The sequence below is a fragment of the Bombus flavifrons genome, chromosome 16 (assembly GCF_040668555.2).
Source record: "Bombus flavifrons isolate JBK064 chromosome 16, iyBomFlav1_principal, whole genome shotgun sequence".
Classification (NCBI taxonomy): domain Eukaryota; kingdom Metazoa; phylum Arthropoda; class Insecta; order Hymenoptera; family Apidae; genus Bombus; species Bombus flavifrons.
Genome location: NC_138457.1, coordinates 6511894 through 6525298, shown reverse-complemented (window position 1 = coordinate 6525298; position 13405 = coordinate 6511894). Strand labels below are relative to the sequence as shown.

Sequence of the window (13405 nt, the reverse complement as noted above, 5' to 3'; positions counted from 1 at the left end):
TGAGATGCCGGCTGGATGTTTCAACGCTTTTGTGTATAAGCTGCAAATTTTTTAGATCGAGCGGGCTATGATGGATAGACTCGATTATAATGGAATTTTGAAACAATCTTCGAAGTTATGATTGATGGCTGGTATTGATTTAAAATCTGTTTTATTGTGAGAGTGAATAGGAATTTTATCTAGAATGAAATGGGCGATTTCGATTTATTATTGGATTGTTTGAAGATAAGCTATAATTAGTATTGTTGATTCATTGGGGATTACAAAGTTTAGATTAGATTTCAGTTGAGTTATTTAAGTAATGCACTTTTTGTTTTGTTATTCTCTCTATAGTAACAAGTTTTGAGTTTTAGTTACCTATTTTTTTGGATTTTTTCCTTCGATCAGCTTTATTACACAAAATATAGAATAGAACTAAAGTAAAATACTTTGTAGTTAAATAACTTTGTCTAAACTCTTGTGAATCACTTCTAGCGCAAGAATCAAATTCAAATATAATTTCATTGTTAATTTGAAACTTTTTTTGAGTCGGCCCTTGTACTCCCAATTGTAATTATCCATAAAATTTCATTAGAATCGCCTAACCTAAAGTAACGATGAACATGGGATCACTTCCAAGACAAATTTATTTCACAAAACTGGTACAATAATACGAAGCAAAAGTCGACGCACAACCATCACAGAGGAAGTATAATACACAGTACACAGTACTGCGCGAAACAACACCGTTCACTCTGGCACGGTAGAAAAATCACGTTGCACGTGCCTGGTCGGTTCTTGTCATGAGGTTCGTAGAAACGACCGGTCACCTGCTCTTAATCGTTGCTCTCTGTAACTGGCGAATCGTCTGAAACAGGATTATTTCGTTAAAACTTTCGAATGTGGATGTCGTCGACCGAAAAACTTCCTCCGGCAAAGGGGAATCCCGTTTGGCTTGTTTCCTCGTAAGCCATTTCTATTGTCTTTCCATTGTTTCCTACGCGTTTGTACTTCCTACCGGTCGATACTGTCTTTCTTACTATTTTTTGTTGTACTACACAATGGTGCGCCGTGAAAAATTGTTATGTAAACGTGTACTTATTTTAGATTAGGAATGTAATAGTAACTTTGGAAAAATTTGATGAGGAATGGCTACTATTCAGTTTTAATTGTAAATAATGTTTATTTAGATTAGAAATTTATCAGAAAAGTTATGTAATTTTTCTTAGACCGATTTCTACTAAAATAATATGGTTTCTGTGAGGAGGACTTAATGCAATGGTATTGTATATTTTAATTTTATGGTGAATAATAGATTTTGTGTAGAGATTACACGTATTGATACTTCAGAATTTTTCTCTTTTTTATATAGGCAAAGAAATATAAATGAAACATATACCCTCTTTGCATCCTCCAGGCTGGCAGGAATATATTTTGAGTTCACTGTCTGTGCTAAACTACTGTAATCCCTGTAAAGAATGTATTGATCCTTTAGGCACTGCTTTATCATCAGTATTCTTTTCTGTAATTCGGCAAGCCCACCTTTGGCTTTAAATATTGAATCCTCCTCATCTGTTATTACGAAAAAAAGATACATGAATTAAGGGAAATAGAAATGAATGAATTAAAAGAAAAATAATCTACCAGGTTTTACAAATGCTGCGATTTTTGGAAATTCAAGAGGTTTGAAGACGGATAATTTAGACGACGTCATGCCTGGACCAAATTCTAATCGCGTGCCTTCCAGCTCCAGCAAGTAATTACGGATGTCTTCGCGTTCTTGTTGCAGTCTGAGTATTGCTGCGTGCTTCCGCAGATTATGCATTTGTCTGCATTCGAATCTCGAGTGCTTTCCCTCTACTTTGTTACAATTTGGTGATTTTCGATTTTTCGATGACCTCGAAACTTTCTTACACTTAGTCTTCTTCTGTTTAACTCTTTGATCACAATTAGTTTCCTTGCCCTATAAAGATTCACAATTTTTTATATGTTAAAGAAATATTAAAAGTACTAAATTGTCCAAAAATTTGTTCTCTAAAATATTTACCGTCTTAAATTTTTCTAGAGATGAAGCGTCACTGTCATAATCTACAGCATCTACAACTGGAAGCTTCGCTATAGTTCCACAATTTTTACAAGGTCTAGGTTTATTTAGGCTACTTAAAGCTTCTACTGGGGTTTGAACCCTACTTCTTCTAACTATGGCATTAATTGCATCTTTATTCAATTTTCTTAAAGTACAGGTAACATCAGACTGTTTTGGAGTCTCTCTTAGAAGTTTCTCTTCACTGAAATTCGTTTTCGAACTGCCATCTTCTATCTTAGTTCCTGACCTTCCAGTTTCTATTCTGTTAATAAATTCTCCTCTGCCGTACTCGGTCGGTAAGGAAGTTTCCTTCGGATCCTTTTCACTTTTTCTAAAACAATACAGGAAATACACATGGTAAAGTAATTTATTTACATATTATTTAGATAACAGAATTGCTTCTTACGTGGATGTCATGGACTCTTGGCTGTTTTCCTTACGTTCTGTTAATCTTTCGTGTTCAGAAGTCGAGTCAGTTTTCTCCTCTGTGTTTTCATTGGGCAACTTCCGGTACTTTTTTCGACGAACGTGCCTCCGCGTTGGAGTTACTTGTTTAGGTAGCTTCAGAAGATTGATCGGCCCTGCTTCGTCCATGTTCTCCGTTCTCTTCACGTAATTCGATAACTCCTCGTCGAGGCCAATATCACACTCGCTGGTACTGTGCATTATTTTTGGCGCGATCAACTCCACGATTTCTTTGTCTCTGAGAAATGAACATAATTCTAAATATTATAATGTACCTTCGACTCAAGATATTTTCTAAAAAGAAAAATATTTAAAAAAACACAGGAATCTCTATTTTAATAACCTGTCTTCGTCAACCACCGTCTTCTGAACATTCTCTGTCTGCCTGTGTGGAGTAATCTTAATATGTTTCACCCCAGAAATCACAGTATCCTCTACCGAGCTCTTCTCCAGCTTCTGTTCGACAGAACTGGATGATTCAATGGAACTAGAAGCTTCTTCGAAAGTGTCATCTTCGTATCTAGTCTTCTGTTCTTCTTTGAAGGAAATCTTCTCCATGGAAATGTCCTTGTTCATCGTGTTTGATTGTTCAGAGGTGATTTCGCTTTTTTCTTCGATTAGCCTGATAACTTCTTCTATCGTCGTTTCTTTATTATCGCTATTCGATAACGGGACATTATCCTCAGCCATCGTCACTTCTGGTTCGCACGATTTTTCATCGCTTTTTTTAGAGGAAGTCTCGTTCACGGATTTAACTGCTTCTGAAATTGTTTCAGAAACATCTGAACGCCTGGAGAACGCTGTAGCGATAGAAGAATTATCATTGTTCCTTGGGGAATCTCGAGATCCTATCGTGGGAATTTTAACCTTATCTTTGGAATTCGTATCCAGATTTGAGAGACTCTCAGGAAATTCTTTCAACCTTGAATCTTTACTTTCTTCTTCTATTTCAATACTTTCGATTATGGATCTCGTTTTAGGGGATGTCTTTGAAGACTTATTCAAGGTCACGCTGTCACTGATTGAGGATTCATCATCTTTTATGTTGTTGAATGGAATCTTAATCTCCATCTTGGATTTAGAAAATGCCTAAATAAGCATTGAATATAGTTAAATAAAATAAATTTTCCAATTTGTCAAGAATAAAACATTATTAAAGATTAATTTATAAAAGTATCGATTCCAAAAAAATATAGATGTGATATCTATAAAAAATAATTCTCTTTCCCTATAAATACCTCCTACGTTCAATATCATAATAAATGACCTTGAAATCTTCCACAAGTTATTTAAAATGATCCAGCAAAACTGGTCAGTACCTTGGATCTAAATTCCGTCTCTGCATTAGGTGTTGTTACAGCTGAACTATCTTCTTTGTCATTTAAGATCTTAGATTTGACTTGCAAACTTCTAGATGAACTTTCCAGAGAACTTTCAGTGCTGACGTTACTCTGAACTCTCGTGCCCTCGTTACGTTTTATATTATACTTCTTGTCTATCTCCTTCAACCTCAACAGAGCAGCTGTTGCCTTCGAGTGCAACATTTTTCCCTTTTTTTAATTTTTTCTGTTTTCTTGCAGGTCCACCGACTTCTCTGATCTGATTGGACCTTACTGGCTTTACTTGTAGATTTTGTGGCAGTTCGACCAAAGCGAAGTGCGCCTGCTACAAGCCGTTACCAAGGAAACAAATCGGTATACAATATGTTCTGAAACCCGATACATCGTTCGGAGCTGTTCTTCCAGGTGATAAGTGGTTACATCAGCAAGGATCAGAATCTCTATTCGACCAGTTAGTTTATCGTGACACGTGTAAATCGTTAAAATTTCTACATGGACAAATAGAAACATAGAATAAAACGTGAGGGAAGGCTGTGTCTGTTTTATCGACGACTTCATGTTTACCGTGTAAATATGCCGGTCAAGTTTCATTGTCAGACCTACATTTGCTCGCGATTACATAATTTTCCGATCGAGAGTGTGCATGATAAGCGATTATTCGTTATCTATCTACTGCTGTATTTTGCAGCTTAATACAGCAAATTTTTAACAATACTATGGAATTCTTTTGATTTAATCATCAACATAAAGCTCTAAAAGAACAATTAACATTGATCAATAGTAATGAAAATTCCATACGTGTAGTAATCCTTATTTAAAATTTTTCAATCTTTAATACAATTATTCATTAATTTCGTTAATTTTATAATAATTGTAAGAGAAATTTGGCCCATATTTTAGAAACATCCAGACAGACCTATAAAGGACCCTATAGTACCACAATGTACCATGTGGAGTTGACTAAATGACTCTTGCATGTCACTTTGAGGATGGGCGCACCAGCCCCCAAGAAGTTTGCCCAGACAGCACTCTCGCGAAAAATCTTTTTTGATGACGAGGCCAATTTTCACCTGCCCTTGTAAAACGACGAAACACTTTCCCCAATCAGCTTTTCATTGTCAAGCCTGTGACGCCTTTTTGTCTATAAAGGCTATGTTATATGAATTTCTTACATAATTTTAATCTATACCTATATTCTGGTTTATTGATCATAACAAAATCAAAAAACAATCCAATATTGTATACATATATTTAAAACAAATGTATCAAAAGAAATTCATGAAAGTCAGTCCTATTTGAATATTGATTCAAATAATGGCCATCAGCAGGCCGACCAATAACAACGTTTCACTGAATCATTATCCCATATCCTCTACTATATCGACAATAGATAAAATGAGGTAATCAGTGACGTGAAGTATGTGCGTGCGGCATGACTATAAACTGCCACGGCGCGGCGCCTTGTTGGTTGAGCGTGGTCAGCTTTGATTGGTGCTCGCGTTTCAGCCAATCAGCATCCTCCATCTGTCTACCCCAACAGCCGCTAACTCACCAACCACGTCCACGATTCGAGCATTATCGGCTAGTTCGTCGTAGAGTAAGCATCCTCGTCGACCGGACTTTCGTTGTCCCGGCGTCTGAAAATGCGATTCTTCAGCTCAATTTTCCTTCTGTTGGCGGTTACGATCGTCACCGCGGAAGTCTACTTTGAGGAAAAGTTCCTCGATGGTGAGTAAACACGCATCCAGACATTTTCCATCGTAATTTCATTCTTATTCTGTAACTCCATTTCGAAATGCAACTACCCAAACCAAAGATAGTCTAGAACAATTAACGGAACTTCCCTACGTGTTTTCATAGGAAAAAACCACACCCATGTCTTTAATTAAGATAGTTGTGTAGTAGAGTGGAAAATTGATTTATCGGGGAGTACTTTCCAGAAAGATCTGCTAATAGATTCCAAGAGAGACCGAGCGGTGTATTTCTCCTTGGTAACCACACGCCCTTACCTCGATCGTTTCCGCAATACCGTGCTCTCTATATGTGCACACGGATTTCTACATAATTAATGCTAGATTTCATGATCAAGCGCCGTAGAATTGTTTACGATACCATATGCCACAGAGGAAAATCAAAGTCGCCGTAAACGTGGCATGAGAACCGTCTCGTGGCGAGGGCTATAAGCATACGTTGCATTTCGCCGACATGACGCGCAATCGATTGGTTGATCTGCGTTGAACGCTGAGAGCGATGCAATTATACAGGGTGTCCCAATACTTGTGGTACGACCGACAAGAGGGTGATTTTATATAAAAAAAATATATCTAAAATATACAATAATTAAAAGTTTTCATACAGAGCTTTGTTCTTAATGAAAATGAATTTGAAAATATATTTTATATGTGTAAACTTAATTACCGATTGGATATGAATAAACAATCTATAGGATGTTTATTCTACATGTAATTTAAGTAAACAAGATGTAAAATTTTCAATTTTAGAACATTCAGTTTATGATTTTCAAGAAAATGTAGTTTGAACACGGTAATTAAATCCGGTACGTATTTAGTAAATTTTTAAACTTAATTTCCTCGGAAATGGAACATCTTATAAAAAGATATTATTTCGTCGTTTCGACTTATTTTCACATGTAGATTAACCTCCTGTTGATTATTCAATTCTGTCCAGTCCGGAATTAATCAAGTTCGGGTATATTTCACAAATTTTCAAATCAGCTCGAAAACGTAGCGTCCCATGACAAAATCGTATTCTATATTTTCGACTTACTTTTTCAAGAATAAAATCGTCCATTTCTCAATTGTGCCATGATTACTAGGTATTCTGTATATGTTTATTGAGTTTGATTCGATCTTTAAATTGATTTCGTTGTAACATTATTTGTATGTATGATAATCAATATAGATATCGATTCTGTTCAAATACGACTAATAACTTTCAGATTACTATCTCTGGCGAAAGATAGTCGATTAAATTCGATGATATGAATTTGATAAAATGTTAAGATTTTCGAAATTGTTATTTATATAATTATTAGATTTTGTTGCATAATAAATGATGCTTTTTCATGAAATCTTGTTTTAGATATTTAAAAATGGTAAAATATCTGGTAATTGCTTTTGTTTGCAAATTATTTATTATGCAACAATTTATTCTTTATATAACATCTTGTACTACAAAAATCTTAATGTTTTTATTCTAGAAAATTTCTTGCTGTAGATTGTTTGTTAAATTTGTACTTCATATTTCTTACATTAAAATCATGTAATCAAGGATTTATTTTGTTATAATAAGATTTTTAAAATCATTAGCATCAAATTAGTATTTTCATGAATAAATTTTTTACAGATTCCTGGGAAAAGAATTGGGTATATTCTGAACATCCTGGAAAGGAATTTGGAAAGTTTGTTTTAAGCCATGGAAAATTTTGGAATAATCCAGAAAATGATAAAGGTAAAGAAATTTTTGTATCTTATAGAGCATTTACATGAGTTGAAAAACATGATTCTCTATATGTACGATTTAATAAAACAACTGATACAATAATTTCTCTCATTTGCATCAGGTATCCAAACATCTCAAGATGCCAGATTCTATGCCCTGAGCACGAAATTCAAGCCATTCAGCAATAAAGACAAAACACTTGTTATTCAATTTACTGTTAAGCATGAACAAAATATTGATTGCGGCGGTGGATACGTAAAAGTATTTGATTGCTCGTTGGACCAAAAAGATATGCATGGTGAAAGTCCATATCAGATCATGTTTGGTAAGAATCTTTAACTATTTTAAAGCGATTTGAATAAGAAACCGAGCCTAGAGTCACTGGTTATGCCCTGTGGCATGCTGGTGCTAATGGATCTCGGAGAGCAAATTCTTACTTATGCCCTGAATATAGTAACCATACATATTTCAGGTACCTTTAAAGATACATTAACCATTTCATTAATTAAAGATGATTGATAAAACAACAAAATGTTAGATCTAGCGAATATTAAAAATGCTTATTAGGGTTACTTTCTCTCTTTGTTACAAAAATACATAGCATGTATTATATGTATTTGGCAGGAATCCAATGAACATGATCATTGCTAAATGTGATACTTCTTCACAGGACCTGATATTTGTGGACCAGGAACAAAGAAAGTTCATGTGATCTTCAGCTACAAGGGCAAAAATCTTCTGATTAACAAAGATATCCGCTGCAAGGATGATATATATACCAACTTGTATACTCTGATTGTTAAGCCTGACAACACATACAAAGTAAGAGAGTATAATTATAACATTAAGTTGTAGAAATATATATCGAGCCTAGAGTCACATGTTCTCATTGATTTACTGTGGAGAATAGGTGCTAGAGGATCTCGAAGAGCAATGATTATCTTGTTCGTAAAGTGTATATAAGTTAAGTTACTTATTTACGATAGTAACAAAGAACGACATTTTCTGTGATTCATATATACGTATTTGTTGGAAAATGGTTAACTTTTCTTTTATTTAAATGTTTGTATTTGTTTCGTAGGTTTTAATCAACAATGAGGAAGTTGAATCAGGTGAATTGGAAGCAGATTGGGACTTCCTTCCACCGAAGAAGATCAGAGATCCGTCCCAGAGCAAACCTGAAGATTGGGATGACAATGCTACCATCCCCGATCCAGATGACCAAAAACCAGAGGACTGGGACAAACCCGAGCACATTCCTGATCCCGAGGCCACCAAACCCGAAGATTGGGATGATGAAATGGACGGAGAGTGGGAAGCACCAATGATTGATAATCCCGAATATAAGGTTAGTTGTACAAATTTGTGTCTAAATAAATTAAATTCAGATTTATACTCACGTAAATTAATTTGTTTGTATTTAGGGTGAATGGAAACCGAAACAAATTGATAATCCTAACTACAAAGGACCCTGGATCCACCCAGAGATTGACAATCCCGAATACACTCCTGACCCAGAATTGTACAAGAGGGACGAAATTTGCGCTATCGGTTTTGATCTCTGGCAAGTAAAATCTGGTACAATATTCGATAATGTCCTGATTACGGATGATCTTGAGGTCGCTCGTAAATTTGGGGAAGAAGTTTGGAAACCCACTATTGTAAGTATTAAAAAAGATTATATATAATTATTGGCAGAAATAATGATGTTAGAAGCGTTGCTGATTCTAATGAGCGATAAAAAAGCTGGAATTCCTCGTTGCTGAAGTTACATAATTATTATTACGATTTTGAGTATCAAGTTACATAAATTTATTTGGCGATCATTTGCGCGTTGTAGGAGGGTGAGAAAAAGATGAAAGAGGCTCAAGATGAGGAGGAAAGAAAACAGAGACAAAAGGAGACTAAAGAAAATGAAGATAATAAAGATGATGATGAGGATGAAGATGCGGATGAAGAGGACAATAATGTCCCTGATACTGAAGTAAGCTTCATTTAAAAAATATTAAAAACTGTTCCTTCTATTTAATTCTCATGATGATTCTATTTAGCTCTGATTTAAATTGATTGATAAAATGGCTGGAATTCTTCGTTGCTGAGAATGAGATGAAACAATTCCCACCATCTTAACATTTAACGCCGTATTACTAAAATTTGTCTTTCTGTATTTTTCAGGAGCATGATGAATTGTAAATAATGTGTTGTGATGGACACGAACACAGACTGTATTCCAGGAGCTGTGTGGCCGCGACACGCACTAACTTTCCATAAGAACACATAAAAATCATAGCGATAAAAAAGAAAAACTAACCATTGCCATAAAATGAATCAGATCCCTTTCAATCGAATGAAATTCTACGAGGAAAAAGAAATATTTATTAAATTCGTGGACAATTTGAGTCAGTGTACCCATAAAAGTTCTTTCATTTTTTTCTAAAGAAACATGGCCTCATCTTCGTAACCTGAATTTTCAAACCTAGTCTTCAATCGTTCGGTCGTGTTCCATAAAATTCATCGATGTGAGGTTATTGTCCTGAACGTTGAGTGTCAAAAAAAAGAAATCAAAGTGCTCATTATGTGCTACCAGAATACATATGGTGTGTATATATATATATATATATCATATAGAGTCATCTTGCCCCGTGTCCTCCCCTCCCCATGGCACAGCTCCATGAAAGACTCTAAGTTGTTCCGTTTTTGTTTGTCAAGTGTTTTTATATACAATTGAAAGATAATTGAAATGTAATTTAATGATGCTATATTATATATATATATATATAAATATATATATTATATATTATTTCAATTTCCGTACAGTGTACGCGCGTATTAAACATCTTGCTCCAGTTAAAATGTAAGAATGATTGGATGTATGCAGACATGACTGAATGAAATATAAATATAAATATGATTGGTACGATTATGTATTAAAAGCAAAACCAAGTAACCAATGTAATAAAATAAATAAGACTTTTCTAGACGTGCCCAGGCCGTTTATTTTCGCCTTTCGATTAATACGACTATTATCACATGACAGTTACATCATATCAAAGGCAATAAGCTAAACATAACTTCAAAACATTATCACAATTGTTGAGTTAATTAAGAAAGATATACGCGGAATGTGCAATACGTAATTTATAAAACAAATTGCAGACTAATTAAATATGTAAATACAAAGTCTGAATTTTCTTCATTGTAATCTCATTCGTTCTATAAGGCATAGTCGCCATACATAAATTTTATGATATAGTGGGTATGGTATATAAAGTTTCATGAGCACCCAATTGTTGGGTTAACCAATCAAGACCTTGTGTAGAACCACAAGCGTTTGTAAGTGAAGACGAGCCTTGTATATGCCATGCTCGGCCGCAACATAATTTTTGCAAACACAGAATATCAGTTAATTCTTCGACACTGGCGCAACCAGCGAGGTCCTACAGAATTAAAAAGCAATAGATCAAAAACCCCATAGATAAAATTAATTAGAAGTTTATCAATGATTCATGTATAAGAAAATATTGTAAAAGATATCTCACTTGCTTATTGGCATATATTAGGAATAAAGCGTCTTTCAATTCGCGTTCATTTACAATTTTTGATAGTTCGTTCTGAGCCTCTTCGAATCTAGATCTATCACTGGCATCAACTACAAAGATTACTGCCTGTGTATTGTGATAGTAATGTTTCCATAGTGGCCTAAACTTCTGTTGTCCACCAACATCCCATAAAGTGAATACTAAATTTTTATACTCTAGACTTTCTACATTAAAACCAATTGTAGAAATTGGTGGTCCGGAGAGCGTGATGCCTCTTATGGCTGATAGAATGCTTGTTTTTCCAGCACCGTCTAATCCTAAGATTACCACACGCATGTCAATCTTTGTGCCGATATGTACTCTGTTGTCCTGTAATTCCATTATGAATTATTGTGATGCTTCGACTTAATAATGTAAACACTTACACGGCTGAATATTATAGGTATAGAGGACTCAGGTGTGAGGAAGTCAGGGCCAAGTTGAGCATAATGTTGCTGCTGTTGTTCCAACGTGGTTAACACTTCTTTAACTTTCGTTGCGCTACTTAATAACTTCCAATCTTCAGAATCCAAAATACTTTCGCACTGAATGCACACGTCAGCTACTTGAGACCTAGTGGTAGTTAAATCCTGTTGTTGTTGGCTTAAAGCGCATAATCTCCCACGGGTTTCTGTTTCAATACAAGAGATGGCTGCATTTTCTTGTTCAGCCAATAGAGCTCTTAGTTCCTCAAAATGCTGACGTACTCTTTGTCTTGCATCTTCTATTGCCCATCCTTCTAGCTCTTGTATCACCGTTTCTAATAACAACAATCATAATAAAGATTTACTATGGATTTACTTATTGAATCTTTGCATTAACTACTGTTCAATAAAGAATTGAAATAAAATATGAAAGTGTTAGAATAATGAGAGCAAACATGCCTATTCTGTGTGCTGTATCTCTCATACTCTCCATAAATTGTGTCATTTTCTGCAGAGCAGTGACAATAGATTTTCTAATATTCTCTGCCTCAACTTCCACCAAAGCTAGCTACAATTAGAATAGACAGTAGAATATTGATCACTAATTACAAATTATGTTTGTTACCTTATGCGTACTATGTCTACCATAATCCTTGCACAAATAGCACATAAGGGAATTATGGCAACCTTCTTGAGTGCAAGTAAATTCTGCAACATGTGTTGTATGCACTGGACACTTTGGTTTGTCCTTCGGTTTCTCTGATAGAGCTACACGTTTATGTTTGCTTAAAGTCCTTGAAGAATGAATGGTACTATCACAATTCTCACACAAATGTGTCATACAAATTGTACAATATAATACTGCTGTATGAGCTTCATCTTCATCGCAAGTTTGATTAGATTGGAATCTCTCCCTTTCAAGTATAGATAGTTTCTCACTGTTGGACTGTTCTAGTCTCTCTAGCAATTCTATTAGAGCAAAATTCTTTTTCAAGTTACAGACATTGTTCTGACTAATGCCTGTTGGCTGTCTATCAAAAGGGCACAATAAGAACTGCTGATCTGTCATGCAAGGTCTCAATCGTAAAAGACATGAATGACATACTGTATGACCACAGTGTAGTAATCTTGGTACTTTTATTCCATCAACAGTAAATACTTCTTCACAGACACGACATTCCAGTACCTAAAGATTGATATTTAAAACAAAATCAGAAATTTAAGATAGTTTATTTGGTTTGGTTTATTAAATATGCTTGACTTACGTTGGTTCTTACAGTAGGTTTTAGAGTCTGTTTAAAGTATTTGCTCAGACGATCCAAGTTGTCAGTCATGATAATTTCTTTATTGAAATTAGATATATATGAGAAATTATTAATAGTTACAGAACAATGGGTATTAATGCAAGTACTCCACTTTTTAAGCAAGTTTTAGGTTAGAGAGTATTTTCGTATATACAACTGCATAAAATATTTGTTAGCTGTAATAATTCGTGGTTAATGATATACAAAATTACAATAGACAGAAAATATTTAAATCAGTAATAACAAATAACTTATAACAACTAGTAATGTAATTTAATTTTTGTAAAATAAGTTTAGAAGCTTAAAATATTTTTGCATAACTTTTCCACGTGTTTTATCATTTAATTATACGATAAGAAATGATTGTTTTAGATGATTTCAAATAAGTAAAGTTTTATTTTTTTACTAGATACAGTGCTGTCTTAATAATTAGATGCAGTTCAGACGAATTTCGTCAATTAACAAGACAGTCTATTCCAAGGTCTTCTTGCATTCAAATTTATTAATTGATAATATTAGTAAATTAACAAGTTACAAGTTATATATTATAGATGTCTTTTCTATAATTTTATATATAATTCATATAATTTTATATTAAGATCATATTAGTTGACTTCTAATTCATAAAATTGACTTCCAAAGCTTCATTTGTTACATAAAAGAATTTATTATGTAAAATTGTACTATAGTTATAAAATTTCACTGATAATATTTATTCAATTCAATAATGCAAGAAGAGAAGATCCAAAAATTCTATTTCAGCTTG

General features: G+C 34.2%; 3 protein-coding genes across 3 annotated transcripts; 1 reads left to right on the top strand and 2 right to left on the bottom strand.

Annotated features, from left to right (window-relative positions):
- Nucleotides 1-708: 708 nt before the first annotated feature.
- Nucleotides 709-4299, bottom strand: LOC138188548 (enolase-phosphatase E1). Its single transcript, XM_069130480.1, has 7 exons — nucleotides 3850-4299; nucleotides 2874-3619; nucleotides 2472-2768; nucleotides 2027-2396; nucleotides 1624-1942; nucleotides 1379-1551; nucleotides 709-847 (listed from the first exon to the last, which is right to left on the bottom strand). Exons 1-7 carry the CDS (start codon nucleotides 4072-4074, stop codon nucleotides 806-808), a joined length of 2172 nt encoding a protein of 723 aa, XP_068986581.1. The 5' UTR covers nucleotides 4075-4299; the 3' UTR covers nucleotides 709-805.
- A 1141-nt stretch (nucleotides 4300-5440) lies between these two features.
- On the top strand, nucleotides 5441-10312 carry Calr (calreticulin). Its single transcript, XM_069130160.1, has 8 exons — nucleotides 5441-5598; nucleotides 7237-7341; nucleotides 7454-7657; nucleotides 8003-8154; nucleotides 8414-8680; nucleotides 8757-8993; nucleotides 9173-9316; nucleotides 9508-10312. The coding sequence occupies exons 1-8, from the start codon at nucleotides 5514-5516 to the stop codon at nucleotides 9523-9525; spliced, it is 1212 nt and encodes a 403-aa protein (XP_068986261.1). The 5' UTR covers nucleotides 5441-5513; the 3' UTR covers nucleotides 9526-10312.
- Nucleotides 10089-13405, bottom strand: LOC138188413 (E3 ubiquitin-protein ligase TRIM23). The gene is made up of 7 exons (XM_069130159.1): nucleotides 12961-13405; nucleotides 12601-12815; nucleotides 11961-12521; nucleotides 11795-11903; nucleotides 11297-11670; nucleotides 10872-11240; nucleotides 10089-10769 (listed from the first exon to the last, which is right to left on the bottom strand). The coding sequence occupies exons 2-7, from the start codon at nucleotides 12667-12669 to the stop codon at nucleotides 10575-10577; spliced, it is 1677 nt and encodes a 558-aa protein (XP_068986260.1). The 5' UTR covers nucleotides 12670-12815; nucleotides 12961-13405; the 3' UTR covers nucleotides 10089-10574.

Excerpts from the sequence above, each read along its gene's own strand:
- LOC138188548 (XM_069130480.1), bottom strand. The coding sequence starts at position 4,074 with ATGTTGCACTCGAAGGCAACAGCTGCTCTGTTGAGGTTGAAGGAGATA. Across the intron at positions 2,397-2,471 it reads CAAGAGTCCATGACATCCAC|AAAAAGTGAAAAGGATCCGA; the intron begins GTAAGAAGCAAT and ends GTATTGTTTTAG. Across the intron at positions 848-1,378 it reads GCCTGGAGGATGCAAAGAGG|ACGATTCGCCAGTTACAGAG; the intron begins GTATATGTTTCA and ends ATCCTGTTTCAG.
- Calr (XM_069130160.1), top strand. The coding sequence starts at position 5,514 with ATGCGATTCTTCAGCTCAATTTTCCTTCTGTTGGCGGTTACGATCGTC. Across the intron at positions 7,342-7,453 it reads TAATCCAGAAAATGATAAAG|GTATCCAAACATCTCAAGAT; the intron begins GTAAAGAAATTT and ends CATTTGCATCAG. Across the intron at positions 8,994-9,172 it reads AAGTTTGGAAACCCACTATT|GAGGGTGAGAAAAAGATGAA; the intron begins GTAAGTATTAAA and ends TGCGCGTTGTAG.
- LOC138188413 (XM_069130159.1), bottom strand. The coding sequence starts at position 12,669 with ATGACTGACAACTTGGATCGTCTGAGCAAATACTTTAAACAGACTCTA. Across the intron at positions 11,904-11,960 it reads GTAGACATAGTACGCATAAG|CTAGCTTTGGTGGAAGTTGA; the intron begins GTAACAAACATA and ends TTCTAATTGTAG. Across the intron at positions 11,671-11,794 it reads AGATACAGCACACAGAATAG|AAACGGTGATACAAGAGCTA; the intron begins GCATGTTTGCTC and ends TGTTGTTATTAG.